This window comes from Lissotriton helveticus, chromosome 1_1 (genome assembly GCF_964261635.1).
Source record: "Lissotriton helveticus chromosome 1_1, aLisHel1.1, whole genome shotgun sequence".
Lineage (NCBI taxonomy): Eukaryota > Metazoa > Chordata > Amphibia > Caudata > Salamandridae > Lissotriton > Lissotriton helveticus.
In genome coordinates, this window is record NC_136057.1 from 327,412,543 (window position 1) to 327,440,237 (window position 27,695).

The following is a 27,695-nucleotide window of genomic DNA, read 5'->3' on the forward strand; positions in this document are numbered from 1 at the left end:
GGCCCGCCGAACACTCGCAGCAGCAGCAAACGAGGCCAATAAGAATCATTCCTGGCAGCAAAGAAGATCTAGTAGTCAATCTCAGCACACAGATACTCACCCCCATTGAACATCAGGTTCTCAATAGAGGATTGGGGTTTGTACCTACTTTTAGTGGTGATGCTTTTCAGCTACGGACAGAGACCGAAAAATTCTTTCGGAAGGTCCGGCTCCATTTCTTTTTTGCCGAAAAAGATGATAATCAAACTCAAACCACCATCAATACTGGTCTCAAGAAGAAATCTACTTTTATGCCCCTTCTCCAACAGGTACCGTCTAAAGTAGGTGCCTTCGAAAAAGCAGTGATCCATGAGATTAGCTCTCTCAATTCAGACAAGAAACTGTTTCAGAATTTGACAAGAGCTGAGAAAACAGCAATAGATACGCTTTCTAAAGACAAAGATATCACAATAAAACCCGCAGATAAGGGTGGCGCGATTGTTATCTTTGACACCTCCACTTATCGGGCGAAATGTCTGCGACAGCTTAGTGATACTAATGCCTACACCCAGCTCAGCATTGATCCAACTAGCAGATTGACCACCAAGATCAAGAGTCTCGTGGAAGAGGCAAGTGGTGAGGGATGGATCACACCACAGGAAGCACAGTTTCTTGTTCCACCACATCCTGTGACCCCATACTTCTATGCCCTTCCCAAAATACATAAACCAGCAAGGCCACCTCCTGGACGACCGATCATCTTGGGGATCGGGTCACTTCTTGAACCCCTCTCATCTTTTGTTGACTTTTTCCTCAGACCGCTCGTGAAAACCATGCCTACCTATCTCCAGGACACTAAAGACATTCTCCGTCTTTTGCCTGAGGTAGAATTCAACATCGAAACTGACAAACTTGTCAGTTTCGATGTTGAATCTCTTTACACCAGCATCCCACAAGAGGAAACTTTGCAGGTAGTGAGGGGTCTTTTGGAAGCTGGTACTCATGAGAGCATTACACCCATATACTTTATTATGGAACTAGCGAGACTTGCCATGACCGAAAACTTTTTTCGGTTTGAAGACACTCTGTACCTCCAGACATCGGGTACATCCATGGGCAGCATTTTTGCTCCAAGTCTAGCTAATCTGTATGTCCATCTTTTTGAAACACAGCACGTCCTCAACCACGACAACCCGTATTACCATCAAACGGTGTTGTGGAAGCGATATATCGATGACGTGCTAGTGGTATGGCGTGGAGATACGACATCTATACTTGCTTACCTAGGCTGGTTAAACTCAAAGAACCAATTTCTGAGGTTCACAGTAGATTACAGTGAGAAGGAACTTCCCTTCCTAGATCTACTTATCTTTCCCAAAGATGGTCACCTAGCGAGTAAACTATATCGGAAACCGATGTCGAGGAACTCCCTTTTAAGGTTTGATAGCCATCATCCCCGCTCTCTAAAGGAGAATTTGCCCTTTGGACATTTTTTGAGAGTGCAAAGGAATTGCTCTGAAAAATCAGACTTCAAGGACCAGTCTGAAGATCTATGCTCTAAACTGAAACAACGGCTATATCCTAGTTCTCTAGTTAGAAAATCTTGTAAACGGGCTTCCAACAACCCACGAGAAGTCCTCCTGGCTCCACCGGTTGCTAAACCCCCTCTTGAAAGACTCACTTTCGTCACTACGTTTAGCACCATGTCCACTCAGATCCAAAAGATCATAAGGAGACACTGGCGTATTTTAAACACTGCCGGCGAGTACATTCCACCTCCGTTGTTCTCTTTCAAGAAAAGTTTCAACTTGAAAGATGATTTGGTACATACCAGGCCTCAGACTGTACATCCAGATTCCGTGACAACACTATGGAACCTTCCTCCAGTCCAGGGCCACCACCCGTGTGGCAATTGTTCAGTGTGCCCCCAGACTAAGAAAACTTTAACAGTAGATATTGGCACCTCACGCCCATGGGTACTTCACAAACATACCAACTGTAACAGCGAAAAAGTGATATACCTAATCAAATGTCCTTGTGCCCTATGCTATGTTGGCATGACATCTAGGAGAGTAAAATTGAGAATCCAAGAGCACAAGAGTACGATTAGGCGAAACAAACAAGCCACTCGTCTCACAAACCATTTTATGACCATGCAACATTCTGTTGATGAGATGGAATGGCTAGTCCTGGAACAGCCGCTCATCCCATATCATGTCAGTGACATTTCCCGGTATCTGTTCACCAAGGAACAGAAATGGATTTTTAAACTCAAAACTGACATCACAGGGCTGAATGATGATATCCCATGGATACAACTCTGATCTTTTACCTACACCATGGGAACCCTTTTTCCAGCGGGCGTTCTCTTATGCCTTCCAACCTCTTATATTTGCAAACTACAAATATCACATTTTCTCGATCAGTTACATGACTCATACAGATGTGTATTTGACTCTCTGCCTTGTTGGTATGTCCCCATAGTGCTGTACATCTTTAATCTAACTATTCAGCACTTGGTTACAAACACCCTATAGTGCTGTACATCTTTTATCTAACTATCCAGCATTTGGTTATAAACACGCTCGCCCCAGAGTATTTTCTATTTAAATGTCGTTGAATCCGGTTCATGATGGTAATATGTCGGTGTATTCTGTAAACAATCCACCTTGTATAGAAGTCTACAATTAGTAAACGGATGACTTTCCCGAGATGTAGACATATGCGGAGAACGTCTTGTTTGAAACAGCAACTATGTCTTTGTAGTCTCCAGATGAGTGTCAAAAAACATTTTCAAACATTTTCCGACACTTTGAAACAATGCCTGCCTCGACGAATAGCGTTTTCGACTGGTGAAAAGGTCACCCCATTTTTCTTATCACATCACAAAATTACGTGTTCTGAGTCTGGCTCGCACGGTGCATTCAATACACCGGCGTTCCCCTTTTTTCAACCAATAAGGTACCACCAAGCTCTGTACACACGCAGATTGTAATTGGTTAAGTCAATCCTCCAATTACAAAAACAACAGTACATGTTTCCACTCTGGTCCGCTAAGTAGCACTCTTTAGCGTAGTGTGTCTTTAATCTATACGTCTGCCGAATGCCATTGGGTATTCCATCCTTTAATTACCAAACCACTGTACACACGTTGGTCCGCTATGTATTTTTCAACATAACACTTCTTCTATACACGGTTGTCTCCTGTTTCGGCAACCAATAAGAACGCGGTAAACAACTTAAGCCTGTCGACTTTGATTGGCTCTTATTTTTCAACAATCACTAGCTTCGTGCACCTGCTTCCTCTTTGGTCCGCAGTGCATCTTTATCATCCAGCGCGTCGGTACACCTGCCACCTTCCCCTCGACTCAGAAAGTGGCAGGAGGTACCGACGGACAGGTGGGCCATGGTTCTTTTGCTACTCTTGCAATGTGTTATTGACCCTGAGGCTGTTTTTAGCGATATTGCGTAGGCGCGTTATCTTTACTTTGGCCACCCTAACTAGTTTGACAAAAGTTCTACTGGTGATTTGTGAATCTTTACTCACTTCATCTCTTCCCGTCATTCACGCCGGGCGTTTGAGGCCCCCTAGTGGGTCCCTGTTCTATACTCAGAGATTTTTTAGAAAATAGTTCTTTTTGAAAACTTAAACTCGTTCAATATAATAAAGCATGAGAAAATTATATGCATTCTTTCCTCTTATATATCTTTTTAGAGCGGGTCCTCTTTTTGACCTGAGCGAGTGCCAGGCGAGGTGAGGCCATCTCCTCATAAATTTATGGGTGAGTTCTTGACAAGTTATAAAACATGCAAAATTGACTATTGATACACTTATCTCTTGACATGTGTCTTTTTCAACTGTGTATTTGTACATTAATTGCTGTTACAGGAGAGTCCTCTGATGATTAAGACCACCATATATTTCATTACTGGTAGGTCATTTATTATTGTTTTTTCACTTTATATCGTTGCAGTAGTGCTATGTAAACAGGTCCTGACGAAAACCTGATGAGGCTAAAACATGTTTACCATTTTTTTCACAACTGATAGTGATATTTGTTTTTACACACTATCTTCACGCTGCTTTTAATCTTGCCAGGATGATGACCCTCTTTCAATAAAGTTTTCAAGTTGGCATCACACTAGGTAATCTTAATATACACCACTTCACTATTTTCCTTTTTGCACTGCAACAATACTCCATCTCTCAACCCACTCACATCTTCTGTAAGCATTCTGTCACTAGTGGATCTGCTGGCAGTACCTCTCCATATTCAATCCTGGAGATACTTAGCAGATACCAGTCTCTAACGAAACCCAGATGATGAGATGCCGCCATTGGGTGGGCTGATGGGTAATATTCTACTCTTTCACTCTCCTCTACTTTCTGAAATACACACTGCTCATGAATTAGTTAGTTCACGGCAGTTTTTGCCTTAGACCCTTAGCATCCCTGTTGTGTTTTTTATTGGCCATTTTTCTGAGTCAACGATCTAGTGTTTTTGTGATGCTATTTAAGGGGCATGTGTTTGTGGACGCGTGCAGTGGGCACGCTGCTGACGTGTTGAAGGCGCACCTATGGCAAGTCCATCTGCTCCCGTCCACAGCCAGATGTACCTGCCATCCGGACCACTGGATCTTATAACTAAGGCCTGCCTCCAGCTATTAGGTACTCTAGAGATGATCTGAAATTGTATGGGAAGGGTGCGCCTACCCTTTGTGTGGCTTTCACGTTACTCGATCTGTATGAGCTACGCTACTGTAGCTGCAGTGCTTGTGTTTTTAAGATGCAATATCCGCATGTTACTAGCTCTTCTAATTTGATCAGCAACTGAATAATTCCACCTATCCTTGACAACATAAGGGGGCCTAAAGCTGACAAGTCAGGGACTAAATGTAAAGGGTTTCTCATTAACACAAGATCCTTGGCTAAACATAAAAGTGGAGTCCGTTGATTTTTTCGTGTCACTCAACCGAGATTGGATTTTTGTTACAGAATGATGTACTCTGATTCAGATCTGGTTGATACTATCCTGCCAGACTTTTCTATCCTTAAATTGGATTGACTGGGCAGGTCAGGAGGGGGTATGTCAGTGATTTTTAAAGCTTGTTATCAATGTCATATTTAATCTCTAAGCACTAGCTCCTGTGAAGACTTTCATTTTAAGCTTCAACTATCTTATACTAGTTCATTTGCGAGGATGCTGGTTTATAGGTCCTAGAACTACCTTTTCAAATGAGATTTTGGATGTTATAGAACCCTACATGGTAAAAAGTGGGTTTACCATTCTGGGTGAATTTAATGTTCACCTCGAAGAGATTGCTAATGAAGACCTTATGGAATAAATGTGACCCTTAATGGTATGGGGCTGTCCCAGTTGGTTACAGCACCTACCGATGAGGCAGGACATACCCTAGATGGTATATTTATGAACGATCCTTGGATAATATTCCAGTTCGTGTCCCTTCTGGGTTGGTCAGACCATGGATTGACACTTCCCCATTCACAAGTGAAAAGCTGCTCATCTATTACCAAGTGGGGGTAGAAGAATCTGGAGGGGTGTATCTGCAGAAGCCTTAGCTAGTGCTTCAGATCATCTACTCTTGGATATACATGATAATACAGACAAGGGTGCAGAGGCCTTTGCGGCCTGGCTGGGTAGAGCGATTGATACAGTAGCCCTCATTCAGGAGATGAAGCTTAGGGAGAATTCTCCTACCGTTGCTGTGGTTTAGGAGAGACTGAGAGCTCTTAGAAAGGTTTGTCGCCATCAGGAGTGGGTATGGAGGAAGTCCTACGAGGAGCAAGAAAGAGTTGCTCACAAGAGTAGGATTAGGGAATATAAACTAGCTCTTAAAGAGGAAAAATTAGCATACTGTACTAATAAAATCTTTTCATGACATACTTTAGAGAACTTTTGCAGGTAGTGCAACAGCTCTCCTCACCCGTCAGAAGGAGGGAATGAAGGGTAGCAAGATTTCTATAATCAATTAGCTGCTTTTTTTCCAGCTTAAAATTACTAATATCTATGATGAACTTATATAATCAAAAAGAGGAGACAGCATGCTACGATCTCTCATTAGTGAGCATCAGAGGAATATTTGCAACATCCCGCCTTCCATTGATCAAGAGACCAACCAGCTTACTGTATTTCTTACTGTATTTCCACCACTTACCCCCTATGGAAGGAAGCGGTGGTCAGGCCTCTTCTAAAAAAAAAAATCTTGATCGTAAAGAGTGGATGAACTATCATCCAGTCTCGCTCCTTCCAGTGCCTGCTAAGTATCCTGGAAAGACAATTAAATGTCCAACTGATGAACACCAGGGATGGCTGGACAGATCACAGTTTGGTTTCTGGCAACATCACATAGCTGCTACAGACTGTATCAGGTGGTCAGTGGATGAGGGGCAAGGCGTGATCTTGATCCTACTAGACCTATTGGCGCCTATCATACCATCTCCCCCTCCCTACTAATTGAAGGCCGAAATGAGATGGGCTTCACAGCTAAGGCTTGGCACTGTTGCCCTCCTTCCTCAACCATCATTCTCATAGGGTCATGCTGAACAAATATTATTCTGATGTCTTCTCCTTGGCTTGTGGAGTACCGCAGAGCCAGTCTCTGAGCCTTACATTATTTAATTTATATGTTTCTCCACTTGTCACCATTATCCATTCCTATGGGATGCATGCGATATCATACGGTGACGACACCCAAATTATTGTGTTGATTCTTAAGAGCTTTACAGCCACAACAGTTATTTTCTCACATTGTATGTCTACAGGAGCAGAATGGATGGGAAGAAACTTCCTCAAACTCAATGGAGAGAAAATCGAGGCGATGCTCTTTGGATCACATTCTTTAATTTGGAATGATGCGTGGCGGCCAGACTCTTTTGGCACTTTGCCTGTCCTATTAGATAAGGCTAAAACTCTTGGAGTGATTCTAGATACTGAGCTTTCCCTAATGGTCAGGCCAATTGCACAGTTGCTACATACTTCTGGCAGATAAGAATGCTGAAAAAATATTTCCCTTCATTCCCATCTCAGCACAGAAGCAGGATGCTTTGGCATTGGTTATGTCTAGAATTGACTACTTCAACACTCTCCTTCTGTATTCGAACACCAGTACCTACTCTAAACTGCAGGTAGCATAGAGCACTCTAGCTAGGGCTGTTCTTGATATTCCTAAGCGTCAATCTGCTTCTGCAGTGCTGCGTGAGCTTCACTGCCTTCATATCAGAAAGCCTATCTGTATGGTTCATAAGGCTCTTCATAAAGTTTACCCTGCTGGGATAAGGTAGTTGTACCATTGATACACTCCAATCAGAGTCCTGAGATCTGTCCATCGCAATCTAGTCACCTTGCTCATAGTACCTAAGATGACATGGGAGGACAGAGCTTTCTCTCTCTATTAAAGACCTGGCTGTACATTGTATAGGCTGTTTGTCTTCTTGGTCTCATATCTGTTTGATTCACTGCTAGATTGGATGGGCTGGTGTGACGATAGTGGCTTGACGCCAATAGGCATTTGTTGAGCTGTATACATTTGCTATGTTCGCCCTAAGTGGCGAAGGGTATGCCCAGACGTGGGTCCCTTGCTCACTGTGCCACTGTATTCAAGCTAGTCTGGCTGATGAGGGGTGAAACCCCAAAACCGGTTCCGGGATGCTTGTTTCCCGGCCAGGGAGGATCTGGCCTGGCAGTTCGAGCTGGACTGTTCCCATAAGGAGCAGGGTCAATACTGATTTGCATATGGATGGGTCCAAACTGGGGTGGCATAGTGGGCAAAAGAACAATGGATCAAACCCAGATCTGTGACTGAGGGAGAGCGGTTGCAAGGTTTCAGCACTCTGTCCATCATCTTCTTGCGTTTGCTAAATTTAAAATCAAATCAGTCCTGGTAATGACAAACACCCAAATTCATTTTTCACTACTGTGAGGCCTACTCCTCCCATAGGTTAATGTTGTGAATTCCATAAAACACTTTTAAACTGTAATTCCTGATTAGAAAGAAGGAGCTGCATCATGTTTCATATCTGTGAAATGTTAATGATAAATCTTCTTCAATGGTAAAGTTGGATTTAACATTACTATTTTAGAAATTCCACTCATAGAAAGTGCACAAAGACACGTGCCTGACGCGCCATTCAGTCGCACTGCATTGTGCAGGAATGGATCCTTACAGTTAACAAACAGACATCTCGTACTCGATATTGAATCCAAATTTTATTCCGAATTTTCTGAAGTAGTATTTGTTCCAAAGTTTATCTATTGATTTACATTCACTATGGAGACAGTGTCATTCCACAATTATTTCAATTTTTCAAATGCCCCCAGCAGTGTGCCTTGCAGCCTGTCTCCAATACACGTCTGGAGCGAGTGACAGCTACACTTTGTACATTCCCTCCAGACAGCCACAACCACTGGAAGGGTGGGTGTGGCAGAGATTTCATCTGCATTTATCTGCATTGTGATAGCTCTTCCTGTGCTGGAAGAAAGAGGGAGGCTAGCACACCTGAACAGGCAATGTCCTAATTCCCACACACAGGGCTTATTATACCCTATTGATAGCCTTGAGACAGGGCTGGGATGACAGGGGGACCTGCAATAAGTAAAGGTGTGTAGCTAGCTAATTGATGCAAAACATTACTAAATCTCTCTAGAATTCACAAAACCACCCTATTGTGACAAATATATATACACCAGTGTATTACAAAACATATTTTTATTTTATTCTTTTATATAAAGCTCTTGATCAGCTTTGTTATTTGTTTAGACCATTTATATATATCTTATTTAATTCCATTCATTTCATATAAGACATTTGTTTGGAACCAACATGATTACATACAGTCCATATACGATAGACGTAAAGGTGATGGAGGCAGTGTGGCAGGTGTCAACTACGCGCGTTTCGGCATACGTGCCTTCATCAGGTACCCGTCTATTGCACTAAAAATATAATAAACAATCACAAATTGTAAGGTGGTTACATTTGATAATGTTTGTACCAGAGAGATTTAACAGTAAGAACATACAGATATCTTTAAACTACTAAATTCATAATTACATTTACAATCAAAACAGTCGCCAGACCACATCCTATATAGTTACACATTTTATATCCTGTGTGAAACAACCTGTGCATTAGTGAAGACGGAAAAAACTTGCATTAAACAAAACATACATATAATATTGTTAAGAAATAAATTAATATATATACAATCAATGTATACATAGCTTTGATACATAAGTATCATAGGAGGGCAATCAAATAAATCTATTATGGCCCTTCACAAACTATTTAACCTACTACGAAAAATAGGTGCTACCTGCTCCACATAAATGATAGCCCTATTGGGATAGAACGACTAGTCTAAACATAGTACTTCCGGTATCAGTAGTAAATAAAGATCTTACCAAAAATGGGGCTTGAACTCGATACTTGATAATGCAAACTGAAGATCTAGCACTTCATATGTAAGGTGGTAGCTGGATGCTGAAAACGATATATGTACCACATAGTTACTATTCCCCTAACTTTAGAAAAATAAAGTGTTGTAGAACAGATCCTAAAATAATTTTGACGGCCAAATTCAGGTCTAGAGCATATGAAGATAAGACCGACAGACATGCTGGTATATCAATCTGACTAACAACATGAATATATAGATGCTAGTCAGCACATTAAATACGTTCCCTGACTTCTTTCACGGTACGCAGAGCCTAAAAGCTATACAACATCGCAAGTATACTAACCGCGGAGATGACTGATATCATAATGGTATTATGGGGCTCCAAGGATTACAGCTTCATACGTGATAAAAAAGCTGAAACAGATTGATAACGATCCGTCACATTATACAATATAAGACTTCAATATTAACCAGCAGGTGGCAGTATAAATACATGTTATGAGCAACTTACTTCTACTTGGTCGTGCAAGCATGGTGCATACAAACGCTGCAACAACTAAAATATTCAGGTATAGATATTGTTGATTAGCTTGTTCGAAAGACCTGATATAAATAGAAGAATAGAATAAAGGCCAATTAGCCCTCCTGTGCAAGGTGGATCTCATCCTTGCTAACATATGTCCGGATGCAATATCGAAAAGCGGAGCACAAACTTCATAAGGATACTTACTAATAGAAGTAGTGCTCAGGTAATATGACCAAGATAACGAAGGATAATAAGCTGGGCTATACTGCAGACGGGTGCCCTGTTAGGAAAATATGGGGAAACATAAGGACAACAGCTAACGCGGCTCCAACATAGACAAATAAGGCTACATGGTAAACGTATATTGGCGTATACACTTGCTATAGAGGCTTTCTTTACTATCGCTCGAATGTGGCGAACAGGCTGAGTCCTTACCTTTCAGATATGGAGATGGTCAAATAAACCTCATTCCGCTAACCACAGCTGTAGAAGCCTAATTGGACTCCAAACGGTACAAGCCGTACAAGGGATATCGCGAAGTTTAAATAACGCGCTTACGCGTGCAAATGAGAGTACGGAGCACGCTTACTGGCTAAAACACAAAAAGGTATTGATAACCGCAAATGAAAACACCTGTAAAGTGTCGGGTCAAGGACTGACACGTGGGTGCTGGGCTACAGATGAACAGACACAGAGACTGAGTTACTCGTTAGCCGTAAAGACCCCGAGCGGTCTTCCGCCTTCTTTATTTATACCCCGGGTGCGAGCCCGCCCCGGGGCATGCGTGGATGCGTGTTGTGCTGGTAACATTGTATAGGAGAGCCCGTGTGGCTCTCTACATCCCTCCTTCAGTTTAGTCTATGCTTTGCAGGAATCAAACGTCCTCGCCTTATGGGGATGTCCAAACAAAGTCTCTCAGCCTCTGGCTGGGTCTTGGATTGGATCACATCGCTGACTTCGGGCAAACGGAGACGCGGCAACCCCAGCAGGGGTTGTCTCTTCAATCTCACCGTTCAGGGACATACTCTGTCGACTGGACTCGACCGTGGTCTTTTGCGTCGCCTCCCTGGGTGAGCTTTCCCCGTATTGCTTTGTCACCGGCGATCCTGGGAACGATGTCCCAAAACCCAGACCTCCGTCCTCTCCCATCTCTGGATGTTCGGTTGTTTCCTGGCTCGCTGTCAGCCCTCTCGTCTTCTTGAAACACGACACGTTGCGTGTCACTACCTGCCCATGCCGCCGGGCGGTGACCATGGTCCCTTGAATCTGGTCTACTACCCACACCTCAGGCTCGTAGGGTGTTTGGAACTTCCATCCCGGGTGTCGATCCCGAACCACCACAGTGTCTCCGACTTGCAGTGTAGGCTCTTTGGCGTGGCGTGGCGCGCCTCACTCGCTTTCTGATTGGTGGCCTGTCTCCGAGCCTGGATGGCCTCGTTATTCCTATCTCCAGGCACCCACGTGCTGTCTGTCGGAATGCTGTCTCGGGGTGCTCTCTTAAACAATATATGTGCTGGGGCACATTTGGTGGTGCTATGCGGCGTCTGCCGATAGGCCCCTAGAAACTGATCAAGGGCCTTTTCGGGATCCTCACCATTGTCTACTGCGATTCTCAGGGCTCGATTGAGTGTCCTCATTAGTCTTTCGACCTCCCCATTTGCCTGGGGCCACAGAGGGGTAATCTTCCGGTGCTTGATCTGGAGACTCTCGAGATAGTTCTGAAACTCTCTCCCCTGAAATGGTGGCCCATTGTCTGATTTGATCTCGTCCGGAAGTCCCATAGTGGCGAAGATGCGGTTCAATGCCTTCTTGACCTGGGGAAAAGCCGTTGAGGATATTACTTCCACCACCGGGAACTTGGAGAACGAATCAACCAGGACTAGCGTGTGCCGTCCGTCGGGGAAGCTCCCAAAATCGATGCTGAGGTGTGACCACGGTGTTTGGGTAGCATCTTCTGTGATCACTGGTGCGGGTGCCGGGTCACTGCCGGTGATGGTGCAGGCGTGGCAGGAGCGCACCATCTCGTCGACCAGACTGTCCATGGCGGGGAACCAGACCTTGCTTCTCAGGCGGGCTTTCGTCTTGGCCATTCCCTGATGACCTACGTGGGCCAGTGCTAACATCCTCTGCTGGAGGCTCTCAGGTATTACGATCAGATGTCCTCTCAGGATGACTCCTTCATGTCCCCCGCTTAGCTCGCTCCTGACTTGCCACAGCTGTTGGCGCGCGTGTCTGATCTCTGGCCGAAGGGTTTGTGCTCTGTCGAGGAAATGTGCCCAGCGATTTCCTTCAAGAGCGTGGCGCACTCTGGATAGTGTTTCATCCCTTGCAGTCGCTTCTCCTATCTCCTTCAATGTCATGGTTTCCGGACACCCGGCTTGTGAGATCATGTGGACAAACTCTTCTGCCTCTGTTCCGTCTTCCTGTGGTGGACTTTGACTGGCGGTGTCGGGGTGCCGGGATAGATAATCAGCTGGGTTGTGTGCTCCAGGTCGGAAGACGATCCTGAAGTTGTACCCCTGTAGTTGGACGGCCCAGCGCTCTATCCGTGGGGGCGTCAACCTGGAGGACCCCGCGAACAGTGGCAACAGGGGCTTGTGGTCCGTTACCACGGTGAACTCCTGGCCACACAGATATAGGTGGAAATGCTGACACGCCCATTTTATGGCCAGTGCTTCTCTCTCGGTTTGTGCGTATCGAGTTTCTGTGTCGGACAGCGCTTTGCTTGCGTACGCTACTGGCTTCCATACCTCCGGTCCGTGTTCCTGCAGGAGCACTGCCCCTAGGCCCACTGGGCTGGCATCCACTATCAGCTCTGTTTTGCGACGGGGTTGGAAGTAGGCCATCACTGTCGTGTCCATGAGATTGGCTTTTATGTCTTGAAATGCCTTATTTGCTGACGCCGTCCATTCCCATTTGTGGTCCAGCCGCGTGAGGGCTCTTAAGGGTTCTGCGAGAGCCGCCAGGTTCGGGATGAACCGGCCACAGTAAGTGGCCATGCCCAAGAAGCTGCGCACTTCAGTGGGGTTCCGCGGAGTGCTGGCTGCTTTGATCGCTTCCGCCTTTTTGGGGTCAACTTCGAGAACCATTTGGCCCCATTTAGGTCGGCCACTATGTCATCCATGGTAGGGGTGATGTGTCTCTCCCGTTTGACAGCCACGATGAGCAACCTCATGTCTACACACAGCCTAATCGCCCCAGGCTGTTTAGGTTTAGGCGCTACTACCAACGGCGACACCCAGGGTGTCGGGCCCTACACCTTTTCTATCACTCCGAGGTCTTCCAATTTCTGGAGTTCTTCTTCCACTTGTGGTCTCAGATTGAATGGCACTCGTCTGTGTCAGAGGGCTACTGGTTTCACCGAGGTGTCGATGTGGAGTTTGAATTTTCTCCCTTTTAGTTTTCCCAGGCCTTGGAACAGTTCCGGGAATTCCTTCAAGAGGATGTCTGCATGTGCCTGGTGCACCTGGTTCGCAAAGAACACTAGCCCAAGGTCCTCTGCCGTGTGGCAGCTCAGCAGGGTTCCTTTCTTCCCTTCTGTGGTGTGAAAATGTGTTTCCGTTGAATATTCGCCATTTACAACTGTCGTCTGGATAACCCCTCTCAGTGGCAGCGGCTCTGTGCCACCATATGTATAAATTCTGGCTTTAGAAGGTGCAAGAGGAGGCTTGGGAGACATCTTATCATACTGGTCTGAGTCCATTACATTTACTGAGGCCCCCGTGTCTATAAGGGCTTCTATCTCGGTGCCTTCTATGGAGACGGAGCACATGGGCGGCGGTCTCCTCTTGGTTGATGCTCTGCTGACGTATGAGATGACGTATACCTCGTCATCCTCGTCATCCTCATATCATGGTCGCCTCCCTTGGGCTTGACTGTCTGGAGGAGGTGGTTCTTGGTCTAGCGACAGCTGCCGAACGCGTTGGGTCACGGTCCTGGGCCTCTGACTTGCTGGTCTGTACTTTCCTCCTCGGCAGACGGCAGCGAAATGGTTTAGGCGGCCACATTTCAAACATGTCTTTCCTTTCGCCCCACACGTCGCCGCCGCTGGGTGGTCTTCACCGCAGTATCCGCACTGGTTCCCTCTAGAGGTGGAGGCCCATGGGCGGGCGGTCTGGGATCTCCTCTGGATGGCGTCGACCTTTTCCTCCTTGATCGGCGTTGTTCTGGTCATGGCCGGTGCGACCACCGGTGTCCGTAGAGCGACCTCCATTTCTTCCACTCTTGCGTCTGAAAGCTCGTGTGATCTCGCCAGGATCAGTATTTCATCCAACGATATGCCGGGCTGTCGGGGAATGAGTTTCCTCAATAGCTTAGAGCGACACCCCACTATTATCTGGTCTCGGATTTCTTCCCTCGGGTTAGTGAATGGGCAGGTTTTGGCCAGCCGGCGCAGCCGGGCGTCGAACATGTCCATTGACTCAGATTCAGTTTGCCACGCCCTTTTGACCTTGAATTTTTTGAAGTCACTGTTGAGTTGAGGATCAAAATGAGCGTCAAGTGCAGCGACCGCGGCATCGTAGTCATGCTCTGGTCCGGTGTTGGGGAGCGTTTCGAACAGGTCGTAGATCTCTGGACCTCCATACAGGATGAGGAGCAACCTCTTGACTGTTCCATCGGTCTCCCGGTCTCCCGGGTGCCTTTAAAGTACAGGTTTAGCCTTCCTACCCATGCCTTCCATCTCGGCGCCGCCGTCGCAGGGTCCGCCGCCTCACTGAACGGTGGAATTGGCGCTGCGCCTGAGTGCATCTGGCCGTGTGGCATCGGTGCGATGGCCGCGACCTGGTTCTGGCCCGGTGGCGGTGGTGCAACTACCACGGTTGGCGGGGCAACCACCACGGGTGGATTCTGTCCTGCCCCGGCTTGGCCTGCTCCCGGCGCCGTACTGGACATTATTCAGGCTCTCCGCTGGCCTTCCAGTATCTGTCCGAGTGATCCTGGCGCGCTGTGCCCTCGTACCAAGATTGTTGGACTGTCTAGTGCTTGTTTGCGGGGCCAAGGGGTTGATTGCTCTCTGTGGTCTTCCCCTCCCCCCCACGTTCTGAGCTGCGCACTGAGCAGGATTGCTGTGGGGGTGGGGCCTGGAGTGTCTATTTGTGCCCTTGGAGTGTCCACTGCACGTTGTTGCTGTGGGATATGAGGCTTTTTTCCACACTTGCTGTGTCGCTGTGGGGACAGGGCCAGGAATGTCTGTGTTTGCCCTTGGATGTGCCAATGCTCGTTGTTGTCGTGGGGTATGAGGCTTCCTCCACACCTGCCGGCGTTGTCGGCGGTTTCCTCACCGTCTGGGGCGTTCCCAGGGCTTCCCCACTTCTTCGCGGCATACTCGTGCCTCTCGCCACTCGTTGCTCCTCCCCCTTTTCTGCCTCTGTTGAAAATCGGCAGTGGCAGGCCTCCACGCAGGAGGGTTCTCCGCGCCGCGGAAGGAGCACACAGGGCCAGGTCAGCCGCGCGAGGCAGCGTGGGCGGGGGTGAAGGGGGGTAGACTCACCCGCACTCCCAGGAGGCCGGACGGCTGCGAGAAAGGACTCCTGGCGAGCCCCGCCAGCTGAAGGCGCTCCCGACGGAGAGACGCGTGGGCGGGCCTCGGAGCCGGAGTCAGGCACCGGAGTTAATGCGGGTGGGCTCCGCAGGGAGGCACAAACATGCTGCGGCTCGGCAGGCTGGGGGTGGCCAGGCACGCGTGATTGCAGACCGGCCTCGTCGCCAGTGTAAAGTGTCGGGTCAAGGCCTGACACGTGGGTGCTGACCTACAGATGAACAGAGACTGAGTTACTCGTTAGCCGGAAAGACCCCGAGCGGTCTTCCGCCTTCTTTATTTATATCCCGGGTGCGAGCCCGCCCCGGGGCATGCGTGGATGCGTGTTGTGCTGGTAACATTGTATAGGAGAGCCCGTGTGGCTCTCTACAATACCGAGCATGCTTATTGGCTGAAACGTGATAGGATATAGATAACCGTGTATCATTGGTTATCCCTTAGACTATAGGTATAGATAACCGCAAGAAAAAGTAACGACCATGATTATTGGCTGCAACGCGATAAGATATAGATAACCGCGTATCATTGGTTATCACTTAGACTGTAGGTAAACCAAGGTTCTGAGTACAACGCCGGATTCATATAAAAAACAGGGGGACCTGTGCACTTCAAGGGCCTTCTTTGAAAATATCCTTACTTCAAAGGAACAACTGGATATAAGTACTGGGGTTCTGACCCTACCAAGACGGTACATTACTGGACCAGTGAATAACCCTTCCAGGAGTAAAGACTGCTGTGCTACAAGAATTGACACTCTACTTGACTGCTGCTCTGAAAAAACTGTTTTCTGCCTTGCTGTGCTTCCCGGCTGCCTTCTGATCTCTGCCCTGCTGAGGACAAAGGCTGGATCCATCTCACTTGTACCCAGAGTGACTTCAATGACTTGATGGCTTGCCCCCAGTTCTAAAGTCTCAGGGCCATCAAAGACTTCCTTGAACTCTGCAATGGCACCTGGACTCTGTCATCTGTGAGTCCTGCCCTGCTAAGTGGTGCCTATCAAGTCCTAGGCCCTTGAAAGGTGATTTCTGCTCTCCAGAACTATCAACTTCAAAGCAGTGAAGGCTTTGTGCCGATTGGAACCGGTGCGTTGTCCTTCTATGCCGACGCGGGAGATATTCCACAGCATCCTTCAAAGGCCTGTGCGGCTTGACGATGACGGACAGTGTGGCTCGATGATGATGCACTGCCTACATTGTAAAGGGGTTCGTCAAAGAAGCCTTCATCGCCTGCGTGGATCAGAACTGACGCATCAAGTCTCTAATGCCAATGCTTGCTCCATCCAAGATACGTTTTCAGAGGGAGCTGCATAAGTCCTGTAGCCGGTCTGCGCTCCATCGCGGTCTGCCTGAACTTTGTATTTACCCAGACTGAACTCAAGTAACCCCTAAGCGCTATTTGCTTCTAAGCACTATATTTTGATTTAATCTTTAAGAATTCATAACTCTCGCTCTACGTATTGGATTTTTGTTGTTTTGGTCTTGTTTTACTCACATAAATACAATCTATGTTTTATTAACCCTGTATAGAATACTTTTGAGTGTTTTCATGGTGTTACTGAGTGTGTATGTTGCACAAATACTTTAGATATTGCCTCTTTAGATAAGCCTGACTGCTTTGTGTCATGGTACCATAGGGTGAGCACAGGTTATCTTTTAGTGTGATAACTAGCTTACCCTGACTAGAGTAGTGGTTCCTGCTTGGAGAGGTTGCATACCTCTGCCAACCAGAAACCCCAGTTCTAACAGCAGTGTACTGTATTAGGGTCTCATCAGTAAATTAAATATGCCCATTGGGTATGAGCCAATATAACCATGTTTAGAGGAGAGCGCACATGCTCTTTTGCAAAGGTTAGGAATCGAAAGTGCACAGGGTCCTAATGGCCAACAAAACTAATTCAGTCAAAAGTAGTAGGAGGAAGACGAAACATTTCGGGGTGACCCTGCAAAAAGGACCATTTCCAACAGATGCCTTTCAAAAATACTCTGAGGCAAATTACCTAGCCATAAACGTAGAGAATACAAACATTTTGGGAATAGGAAAAATAATGCAAGCTTTTTATATGATTTATTGGGAAGATGATCGTGGCAGAGATCTCTTCTTATAGGCTCTTGGCGATGGTTTTAATAGGAAATTAAACTGGAGAATGCATTTAGACACCTTGAAAACTTGGGCATTAAAAACTGTAGGCGGGCTAAAGTAATTCAAAAAGGATTTCAGTGGCCCCTCTTTGTATCCAGTGCTTACTGCTTACAACACCACAGTTTCTCTGCCAATGTTATATGGGAAGAGCTCTTATGCCTTAGTTCAAACTTTGATTGGGATAAGACAGAAGGCACATATCTACAAAATCTGCCAGGCCTCACTTTAAGTGAAATGATTCAAGCTGTAAAAGTAGAAGCCAACTTGAAATCTTGGAACAGTATAGCGATGTATCTTAGCTTACGGTTCTGGCACAAACAGTTAACCTAAAATGTTCAAAGCGTTGCACTGACGAAATATGCCAGAAATAATTAAGGTGGACAAGATATGGAAGGATATACCTCAACTGGAAAGCTCAATATTTTAAAACAATTATTTTGTGATGCCAGACCCACTACTTTTATCTAAGAAAGGATTAAATGAAAGAAACTCTATGAAATCCAGTTTGGGAGATCTAAGGTACCTGGCCACAAAGAGCTCTACCTCCTACTTAAGAAAGGCCTGGCAGGATATAACTGTGTCTCTAAAAAAGAGAGAGGGGTCCAACTACACCAAAGGGACAGGACACCAAAAAGACGTTAGTCTAGAATAAGCTCCCTTTGGGGTATTCTTTTAGCATTCCAATCTGACACTCATACCACACACTCCACTCAAACCACACCGGGTCAGTTCTCCAGTTGCCAGGAAGTCAAATGTAAATTCTGTATTAAAAAAGTTTTTTTTGGTTTATTAGGTTGGTTCAAGAAGATATATACATAAATACATACAGCATGAATATACCGTATGTTGGGTCCTTAGGTAAACAGTGCCAGCAACTCAATATTGTATGTCATCTTTTCGAGATGATGCTGTTAAGGAATACATAATAAGAAGTGTTATAATATCATGGTATTATCCCTGTATTTGAAGGATTAAGATATTAGGATTTTCTAAATTATATAATGCATTTTTATGTCACAATACATAATTATCCTTTTTATATATATATGTTTGTATGTAGATAACAGTGTCGGAACAGATTAGTAGCAAGCCTGAAGAAGGAGGTTGGACCTGTGTAATCCTCCGAAACGCGTCGCTTTTTGGCCTACTCGTAGAAAAATAAGTTCCTATGACATTTTTTGTGTGATGTACTATATACATACATGATGATGTGATGAAAATACCAATTGTTGTGAATGTGATTACCCTGTTATGAATGTTGATCTATTTACACTGTGTATATGATTTTTATCCTTGTGGATTTTTTATGTGATAATTACAATTTGTGTTTTTAATGATAAATGGTATTTACTTATATATCTTCTTGAACCAACCTAATAAACCCCAAAAACTTTTTTTAATACAGAATTTACATTTGACATCCTGGTGACTGGAGAACTGACCCGTTGTGGTTTGAGTGGAGTGTGTGGTTTGAGTGTCCGATTGGAATGCTAAAAGAGTACCCCAAATGGAGCTTATTCTAGACTAATGATATAACTGTGTACCATTATGTCTCAGAGTTATCCAACCCGTCAATGATAAATGTATTAATGAAATTCCAAATAGGGCTTGAATTAGTTTACACCTGCCGTGATAAATTTAAGCTCTTCAAGATGGAGATGGAAACAGTGGCTGTGAGGAAGGGTACCTTGTTCTAATGTACATGTAATGATGGATTGTATATAATTTATGATATCAAGAAGATGATTTTTAAAACCTGTTATTAGTGGTTTATGGGGGAAGAGGGATAATACATTTTTTATATTCTGTACAATTTTTGATGTGATATGTGGGCTGGGTAGGCTTTTATTGGCTGTAATGGCACAGGATGTGATTTTAATTTTAATGAGAATGAAAAAAAAAAGATTCTACTGTTTAAAATACCAGGATCCTAATAAACATATTGTTACTGCTATTACTGCACTATGCATTAGTGCATAGAAAAACACAGGAAAAGTTAACTCTGCACAGGTATTTGCCTTTGTGAATAGGAGTGAAAATTATCCTTTAAATAATGGAAAAAACAGGTTGTGGGAAGATATCTTAGAATCTTTGCAACCTTCATGGAGTACGAAAATCAGGAGCTTCCCAAAACATTAGAGGGCAAAGAAAAACAAAATTGCCCAAGTTTAAGATCCCATTCTGTTCAAAGTGAAACTCCATGTAGAGGTTTTAATGGAACGTTTTATTTCATTGATATTTATCTGTAGTAGGCTAGGACCTCTGCCAGTGAGTAGACTGCCCTACTTACGTTGGGGCTCTATCTGACACGATTTGTTTGTAGATGCTGCTACCAGGAGTAGGCTGAGTGTGACACACTGGCATATCTCGTCCGACCACAATAGAAATATTGTAGTGACAATTATCAGATTTTCTCTTTACGTTTTAACGCAAAGTCAATCAGACCTGTTTTATTACTGATAAAATATATTACTGTGTATTGACCGAGCTCATCTTCAAATTAAGCCTTACCTTTTCAAACTAATGTGTAAACCACGTGGGAACAATCCATTTTCTATCAATAAACAGGGATAAAAAAGTTGTTAACCAAAAGATAAATCAGAGCATCGGCTAATGTCTTGTGATTTGTTCTTTATTTTGTAGCCTGGAGATGTCATAATCCCTCAGGATGAAAATGGAAAAATCCTTTACGACAACACTGACTTGCGGGACACGTGGCAGGTATGGATATATCAATCCATGAACAGTTGAAAGATTAAACATCACTGCATCATTCTCATAATGCTGGACTTTGCCAATTTAGGTTCATCGAGTGAGTTTATTTATCAGAACAAGCTAACAGAACTACTTCTGTCATTTCAGTTTGCAAAATGAACACTACAAATGAGTCTTATAATGAGAACTTTGGTAAACGAGTTCTCAAAAGTTGAAATACCCATAAGGATGGAGGTGCAGCTTAGAAACTCTGTGCATCCCTCATACACTGTCACTAAAGAGCCTCATCCCTTCCATTCAGGCACAATTGTTTTTCAGCTTTCATATAGTTAGTCCACCTCGCCTCCTGCCAGTCTCTCTCCAAAGCTTTCATGCTGACTTTTTTGTCACATTCAATGGGCAGTTTTGGGTGTTTCATGCTGCTACTTTGGTGTTATTACTTTGAAAATTTGTAAAAATTCATACTGATGTTCAGGAACATTCAACTGATATTTTTTGATTTTCCATTATCATTTTACGAATTTTAAACAGACACATTAAGGCCTGAATGGAGATTTGGCAATGCGATTCTGATACTCTTACTCATTTCCTTGTTATTTAGACTTTTCATACTGACAATTTTGGGTGCTTTCATCGATCATATTTAATTGTTTGAAAGTTTCAATAACACTTGAGGACAATTTGTGTCTATTGGCGAGGCACGTAATCTAGATCACAAGCTGTTTTGGACAGTCATAGGACCATCTGCTACTAGTCACTGTATATTTCTTGGTGCCGTGGAGGGCATTTCAATATAATGATCTTATTCTCGTATATATGGTCATTTCATGATTTTTGTGGGAGATTTGATCACATGGTAAATCTCCAATGCATGTGTATGAGAATTTGGTAGGCTTTTTAAAGGGCTTATGCTATCATTTTTTCCCTGGAACAAAGTTATTTAAGAATGCACAACGGTGCTACTCACTTCCGAATGGTGAAAGGTATTCTGGGAGAATCCCTTATAATATATAACCAAAACATTAATGTTACTGATGTTGGCACATATGTAGATTAAATGTGCTTTATAATGGTGTTAAGTTTCTCAGTTTTTAGCAATTATTATTGAAAGGAGAATTACTCATAACAATGAACTCACAACATATGAATATTTGGTCACAAATATTAAGTCTTTAATGCTACATGACACTTTATTGCTTGTTTTGTAATATCTATTGTGTGGTTGAGGACCATTGCCCAACTACTACTTGGGAGTTCAAGCACAACACTATCCTGAAGATAGCAGCTATTTAGCAGTCACCTGGTGAATACTAACTTTTTTCTCTGCTATTTACTTGGCATTGCCTGAATTGTAGAAATGATTTACTATTTGGCCCGCTGCCTTGAAAATGGCAGAGAAACTTCGCTATATACTCAGCCAATAGCTAAATAATAACAACTCTGCACAGTTTAGCTGGGGGCCATGCAAATAGTAGAACAGGTTCTCCATTTACCCGGCATTTGGTAAATAGTGGAGTTTCTGCACTGTTTGGCGGGGGGCACTTGAAATAAGAAACAAACTTCACTATATACCTGGCCACTGGCTAAATAGTAGAGGATATATATTATTTTCCCAGTAATCAAGCAAACAGAAAAGAAACGTCACTCATTACCCAGCTGCTGGCAAGACAGCAGACAATATTTACAGTTTAGCAAGCAGCCATGCAAACAGCAAGTCAACTTAATAAATGTCCTGGTTGCTAGTTTAATAGCAGAAATGATATGCAGCCAGGCAGATCAGAACAAAAAAGTCAATAAATACTCGGCTGCAGGCTAAATAGGAATGATGTGTACTGTTTGGCCAGAGGCCTTACAAAGGGAAAATAAATTCATTATTCACCTGGTGGCTCACTAATTATTAGACAGCTTGAACAATTTGTCCAGTACCAATCACATAATATAGGGACTTCACTATTTATCCGGATTCTGTCTAAACAGCTAAAACTTTGTGTTAATATGCCTTCAACAGGCAGAACTTGAATTTGAATTTAAAAACATTTGTACAGCACGCTTTTACCCAGCGGTTTCATGGCGCTATGAGTGAACCGGTGGACGGCAGCAGCAGGAGGAATTTAGGCAGTGTGAGCTAACGTGAAGAGGAAGGTTTTGAGGTCCTTCCGAAACTGGAGGTAAGCAGGTGAGGTCCGCAGGGCAACAGGGAGGGAGTTCCAGAAAGTTGGAGCCAGAACAGCGAACCTCGCTCCACCGACCCTCTGTTTTTTAAAGCGGGGAATGGCTAGTAGGGCCAGATAAGTGGAGCGAAGTTCTCTGCCTGGAAGGTAGGGCTTAATAGCAGAGCAGATGAACTCAGGGGCGGTACCCGACCTAGCCTGGTAGGTGAGGCAGCCAAGTTTAAAAAGGGCACGCTCTTTCACAGGAAGCCAATGTAGTGCTTTAAGCAGTGGAGTGACCCGATGGTATTTAGGTAGGCCGTGAATCAGGCGAGCAGCCTGATTCTGCACCAACTGCAAGCGGTGGATCGCATAAGCAGGAGCCCCGTTGTAGATTATGTTGCCATAGTCTATGCGGGATAGTACCATGGCCAACATGATTATTTTTAAAGCAGAAGGAGAAAAAAAACGGGAAACTTTTCTGATTATTCTGAGGGAAAAAAAAACAGGAAGAGACCACAGAACTAACCTGTGGATGGACAGTGAGTTGTGGATTTAGGAAGATCCCAAGAGTTTTTACTTTGGATACGGGGAGTGGAGGGACACCAAGGGATGAAGGCCAAAAGGAAGGGGACCATGGACTGCAACCACCTCCGGTCAGGACCAGCTCGGTCTTGTCCGGGTTGAGTTTGAGGTGGTTGCAGTTCATCCAATCCTGAATGAACGTCATGACTGTCCGGACATTCTGGGCGGACGAAGATGGGTGGGAGAGGTTGAAGATTAGCTGGAGGTCATCTGCGTAATTAAACACGGTGACCTCCAGCTGCTGTAACATAAAAATGAGGGGGTAAATGTATAAGTTAAACAGAAGAGGGGAAAGTGATGAACCCTGGGGGACCCCGCACTCTACCTTGCGGGAGGCCGCGGTGAAGCCAGCCAAATGGACCGCCTGGGCCCTCCCAGTAAGGAAGGACTCAAGCCATAAGAGGGCCGAGCCCTCTATGCCCGCCGCCCTGACACGGCGGAGAAGGATGGAATGGTCCACCGTGTCAAAAGCGGCGGACAGGTCTAGGAGGATCAGGGCTTGCGGAAGGTTGATGTCGATACCTTCACGCAATTTGTCCATTACTGAGATCACCACTTTCTCTGTAGAGTGCAGGGGACGGAAGCCGGCTTGACAAGGGGAGAGGCAATGATTTGCCTCTACGTGGGTGCTCAAGGTGGTCGTGACATGGCTTTCAAGGACTTTTGCTAGGTAGGGTAAGAGGGAGATAGGGCGGTAATTGGAGGGGGAGGATGAGGTTTTTTTATGATTGGTATGACGACCGCCGATTTGTGTGGGCTAGGGACAATACCGTGTGTGAGCGAATCATTAAGAAGGGTCAGGGATGGTGTGGGACAGGTTGAGTAGATTTCCTTGAGGATGTGAGCAGGGGCAAAGTCCAAGGGAGAGCCAGATTTAACCCGGTGAAGCAGAGAAAGGAGTGTGTCATTGGTTAGCAGCGGGATATTGGTAAGTTTAAGGGTAGTAGGGGCGGGGAGGGATTGACAAATGTGGGGGAGGGCAGCGGGATGTTGTGTTTGATTTTAATAACTTTGTCAATGAAGAATTCATTGAGCGAGTTACAGAGGGACTGGGAAGGGGGGGTGGTGGCCGTAGCTCTACTGGATGATGCCAGTTCATGGACGGTGGAAAAAACAAGTGGCGACTATAATTGATATCCATCTTGTTATGAAAGTTAGGGTCCTGTCCTTTTACTATTTTTTCATTCACAAAATATGGTAGTCAATTGCACATATACTTTTGGTGGAAGGAAGACCATTTTACAAACCAGCCTATGTAATGTTGGCTCAGAAAATACTAAATCACAAGGGGTTGCAGAATGGCCTGCTAAATTAATATTCATTACACAGGTGCCAATTTTCAACCCTCTGAGATTGGCTGTAATCACAGTGATGGTGGCCTGCAAGTGACAGCACACCACCTTCCCTGTGACTGCATTCCAAATGGAAACATTATTTTAAGTAGCCTATGTTTCTTAAAGGAACCAGCGCTGCTCTTTTAAACACATTTTTTTTTCAGTTTGGAAAAACTTCTTCCCTCCGAGGCTGCCAACATGATTCCCAAAGGGGAAGGGCTCCTATGGTGAACACTTCCCCTTTACAAATTAGTTACGAACCAAACTTAGGGATGGTTATCTCATCAGCGGTTTGTGACAGCAGTTGCAGTCATAAACTATCGATAAATTCCTTTCTGAATTTTAAAGGGGAATAGAAAACCGTTTCAGGACCCCTCAATTATAATTCAGAAACTATTGCAAAAGTTCTCTTACAACTTGTAAAAGGTGCTTTGTACATAATTATAAGCAGTGGTGGCTGGTGACATTTGAAAGTGGTGGGATGTAAAAGTAAGGGATGACTCTTAAATTGCGAGCAAGCACTGCATATTCTTTTACTTTCGCTTTGTCATTATTTTGAAAACTACATACCCCCATCACACCTACGAGCACAGAATCACAAACACAACTGGAATACATGACCACTGCTGCCCTGTGCGCTCTACAGGGAGGCCAAGGACTGAATGGTCACATATCCTGGACACCTTTTTTGACTCACTGGCAGGTATTGTGAGAATCTCAGAGTGCCCTCAGCTCCAGAAGTCTCAATTGGATCCTGTTATAAACGCCTGGTTCGACTCAGTTCAAAGTACGCACTTCACAAGAGCAATGTGCTACATGGAATTTACTGAAATAACACCCTGGAAATAGCTAACACTATGCGATATTAATTAAAAGTACTCACAGATATTTTTGGCCTGGACTCTGAAGAGACCACTACCCCAATTGTTTGAAATGTTAGCGCCCACTACCCTTCCTAAGAAGCTCGTGGCTAAATGCACCCAAAACCTACTACCTGTATGCTTATGTGAGGACAGTGTTTTAAAACATGTAGTCTAATGACTTACTTTGTCTGGTGTATTGTACTCCTAGCCATAGCACATAGTTAAATGGATCTAACTTACCAGCCATACACCACTGCAATGTTGGTGCCACGACATGTTTAATTGCACATACATGTCTTGGACCTATATACATATCACTTTATTCATACAGCCCATTGCCCGAGTGAAAGATAACACTGTTGTTGCACATCTGCTCTCCACCCACCCCACAATCTGGTGCATTAGACACATTGGTGTTAACCAACACCATCCCTTTGCCTAATTTAGTTCAACATATTGTGCAAGGTATTTGAATTTTACAGAAGTCTGACTTAGAGAGAAGTACGAAGTGAAAAAAGAGGGGTCCCAGTAGCAGTGGAAAATGTAGACACAACCATGCAAAATAATCAAAGAAACATGACTCGAATCCACACTGTTTTACTTCACAATGGGAATGCGCATTTAAATATGCAATTAATATACACAATAACAAATCGGTAATTGACATGGTGCCCCAAGAGCGGAAGGGGTGGGAGGTGGTGGTGGTTGTGGGGAAATGGTGAAGGAAGAAGTGAGATTTCAAAAATGACAGTAAAATCAACAGTTGTCAATCATTTAGTAATGTTACAAACACTGTACATTGAAATGAGACAAAAAAGTTCATGAATTATTCAAAGGAAGCCATCCTCCAAGAAGTTCAATTAATGAGAATAGTAGGGAGTGGAGTTGGCGATGGAAAGTAGACGTATGTCGACGTTTCGACCCTTTCGGAGGTGCAGACATCAATGGTTGTCTTGCTAGAGGGTCTTCATCAGGACAGGAGGGGCACACACCCTATTTGGTATATAAATATATTTTGTAAGTACGGGACATTTGCCCCTGTAAGTGAATAAGTAAGCAAAAGCACATCACCCCAAAAGAAGGGGTAGAAATCAAGGCACTCATTACAGTCCTATGGAATATATTGGGACTGTGAATACACTGAATTACATGCATGTCAGATGAATTGGAGATTGGTTAGTAATTGGCGTGAGGAGAAAAGCCGTAGCGAACAAGGTGGGCGTGTACGCACCACTGCTTAACAATGATACCGCATGGGTTGTGGGCCCGGGTCAACTGGAGCTGCGGAAAAATACAGTACCCACCAACCATAAAATCAGGGAAACATGGTCTGAATGCCCACACTAGTAGGCAAATGGTATATAAATAGTGACCAAAAGGGTTCAGTGGATTAAACGTGATTGTCAAAAAATAGATAAAATAAAATAAATAATTAATTAAATTGAACCACTAAATGGCTGCCACTACCTAGGTGGATGGTAATGCTGGTAAAGGCAAAACTCACCGTGTGAGCAACAATAGATGTCAGGGCGTTGGTGGTGAGGGTCCAGGTTAAACGTAAACGAGTAAGGTAAAATCTACAAAAATAGAATACAGAGTTGTTTAGGTTAGCCGAGGGGAATGCGGGTCTAATGAGCAAGCCGGAGGGACATAGACTCACCAGATTGCCGTCATGGAAGAACGTCCGGCTGGGAAACCAGTCCGTGACGGTGTGGGAACGGATAAGGATATATCCACAGTAATTGAATCTGGAAAAAATAAATGAAAGAGGCACACGTTGGGACAGACTCATGCGGCTGATGAGTACAGACACGGGCAAGCAAGTAGGCAGAGGAGCCACTTACCCGAAAGCCGCCGTGCGAATGCGTGCGGCTTAGAGACGAGTCCGTCGGGATCAGGCAAAACCGTGCTCAGGCAGGGATCTGAGGATGGTGAATCATAAAAATACAAATGAGTTCAATAGACCGGTGGGGTGGTTGCAAGATAAGGATTCGCGGGAACAGCCCAAAGACCGGCTTACCGTTCGCGGACTGAATCCGTGTGTGATCGCGGCCGGCTGTCAATGTGGAAGAGCCTAGTTCCGGGTATAGTGATGTAACCCTGGAAACCAAGACACGTGACAGGGAGGGCGGGGATAGGGAGAGGCAGATGGTCGCGTAGCGACAAGGACGCCATAGAAATAGTAAAAACACTGCAAAGGTGGTCGAAAGACTAGAATACCATTGAACCCACACAATTGCACGCGTGAACATATCCAAATGTTAAACACTTCAAGTGGCAATAAAGAATGACGTAGAGTAGATTAGCGCAAGGGGAGACCAAAGGGTGGTCCGCATCCTGCGTGTCAAATATATTGGCTGGGAGTAAACGGAGAATCACATGGCATTGTAAAAGGTGATATACGATTGAATAACAACAGAGGGACCAACAATCGGTACCCTTTCTGG

At 44.7% G+C, this 27,695-nt stretch overlaps 1 protein-coding gene and 1 long non-coding RNA gene across 3 annotated transcripts in view; one reads left to right on the forward strand and one right to left on the reverse strand.

Annotated features, from left to right (window-relative positions):
* Nucleotides 1-27,695, forward strand: part of LOC144803926 (estradiol 17 beta-dehydrogenase 5-like) — a 621,787-nt gene that overhangs the window by 406,471 nt on the left and 187,621 nt on the right. Inside the window, exon 5 of the mRNA XM_078671888.1 lies at nt 20,245-20,322. Coding sequence (XP_078528014.1) covers nt 20,245-20,322 — 78 coding nt within the window. The remainder of the gene's footprint in view (nt 1-20,244; nt 20,323-27,695) is intronic.
* LOC144804246 (uncharacterized) overlaps nt 1-27,695 on the reverse strand; it is a 467,319-nt gene that overhangs the window by 74,888 nt on the left and 364,736 nt on the right. The window contains exons 5-6 of one of the 2 annotated variants that reach the window (XR_013605503.1): nt 9,402-9,480; nt 8,833-8,933 (exon numbers count right to left, since the gene is read on the reverse strand). This is a non-coding gene — a long non-coding RNA (uncharacterized LOC144804246). The remainder of the gene's footprint in view (nt 1-8,832; nt 8,934-9,401; nt 9,481-27,695) is intronic. The other variant, XR_013605504.1, reaches the window with a different exon arrangement.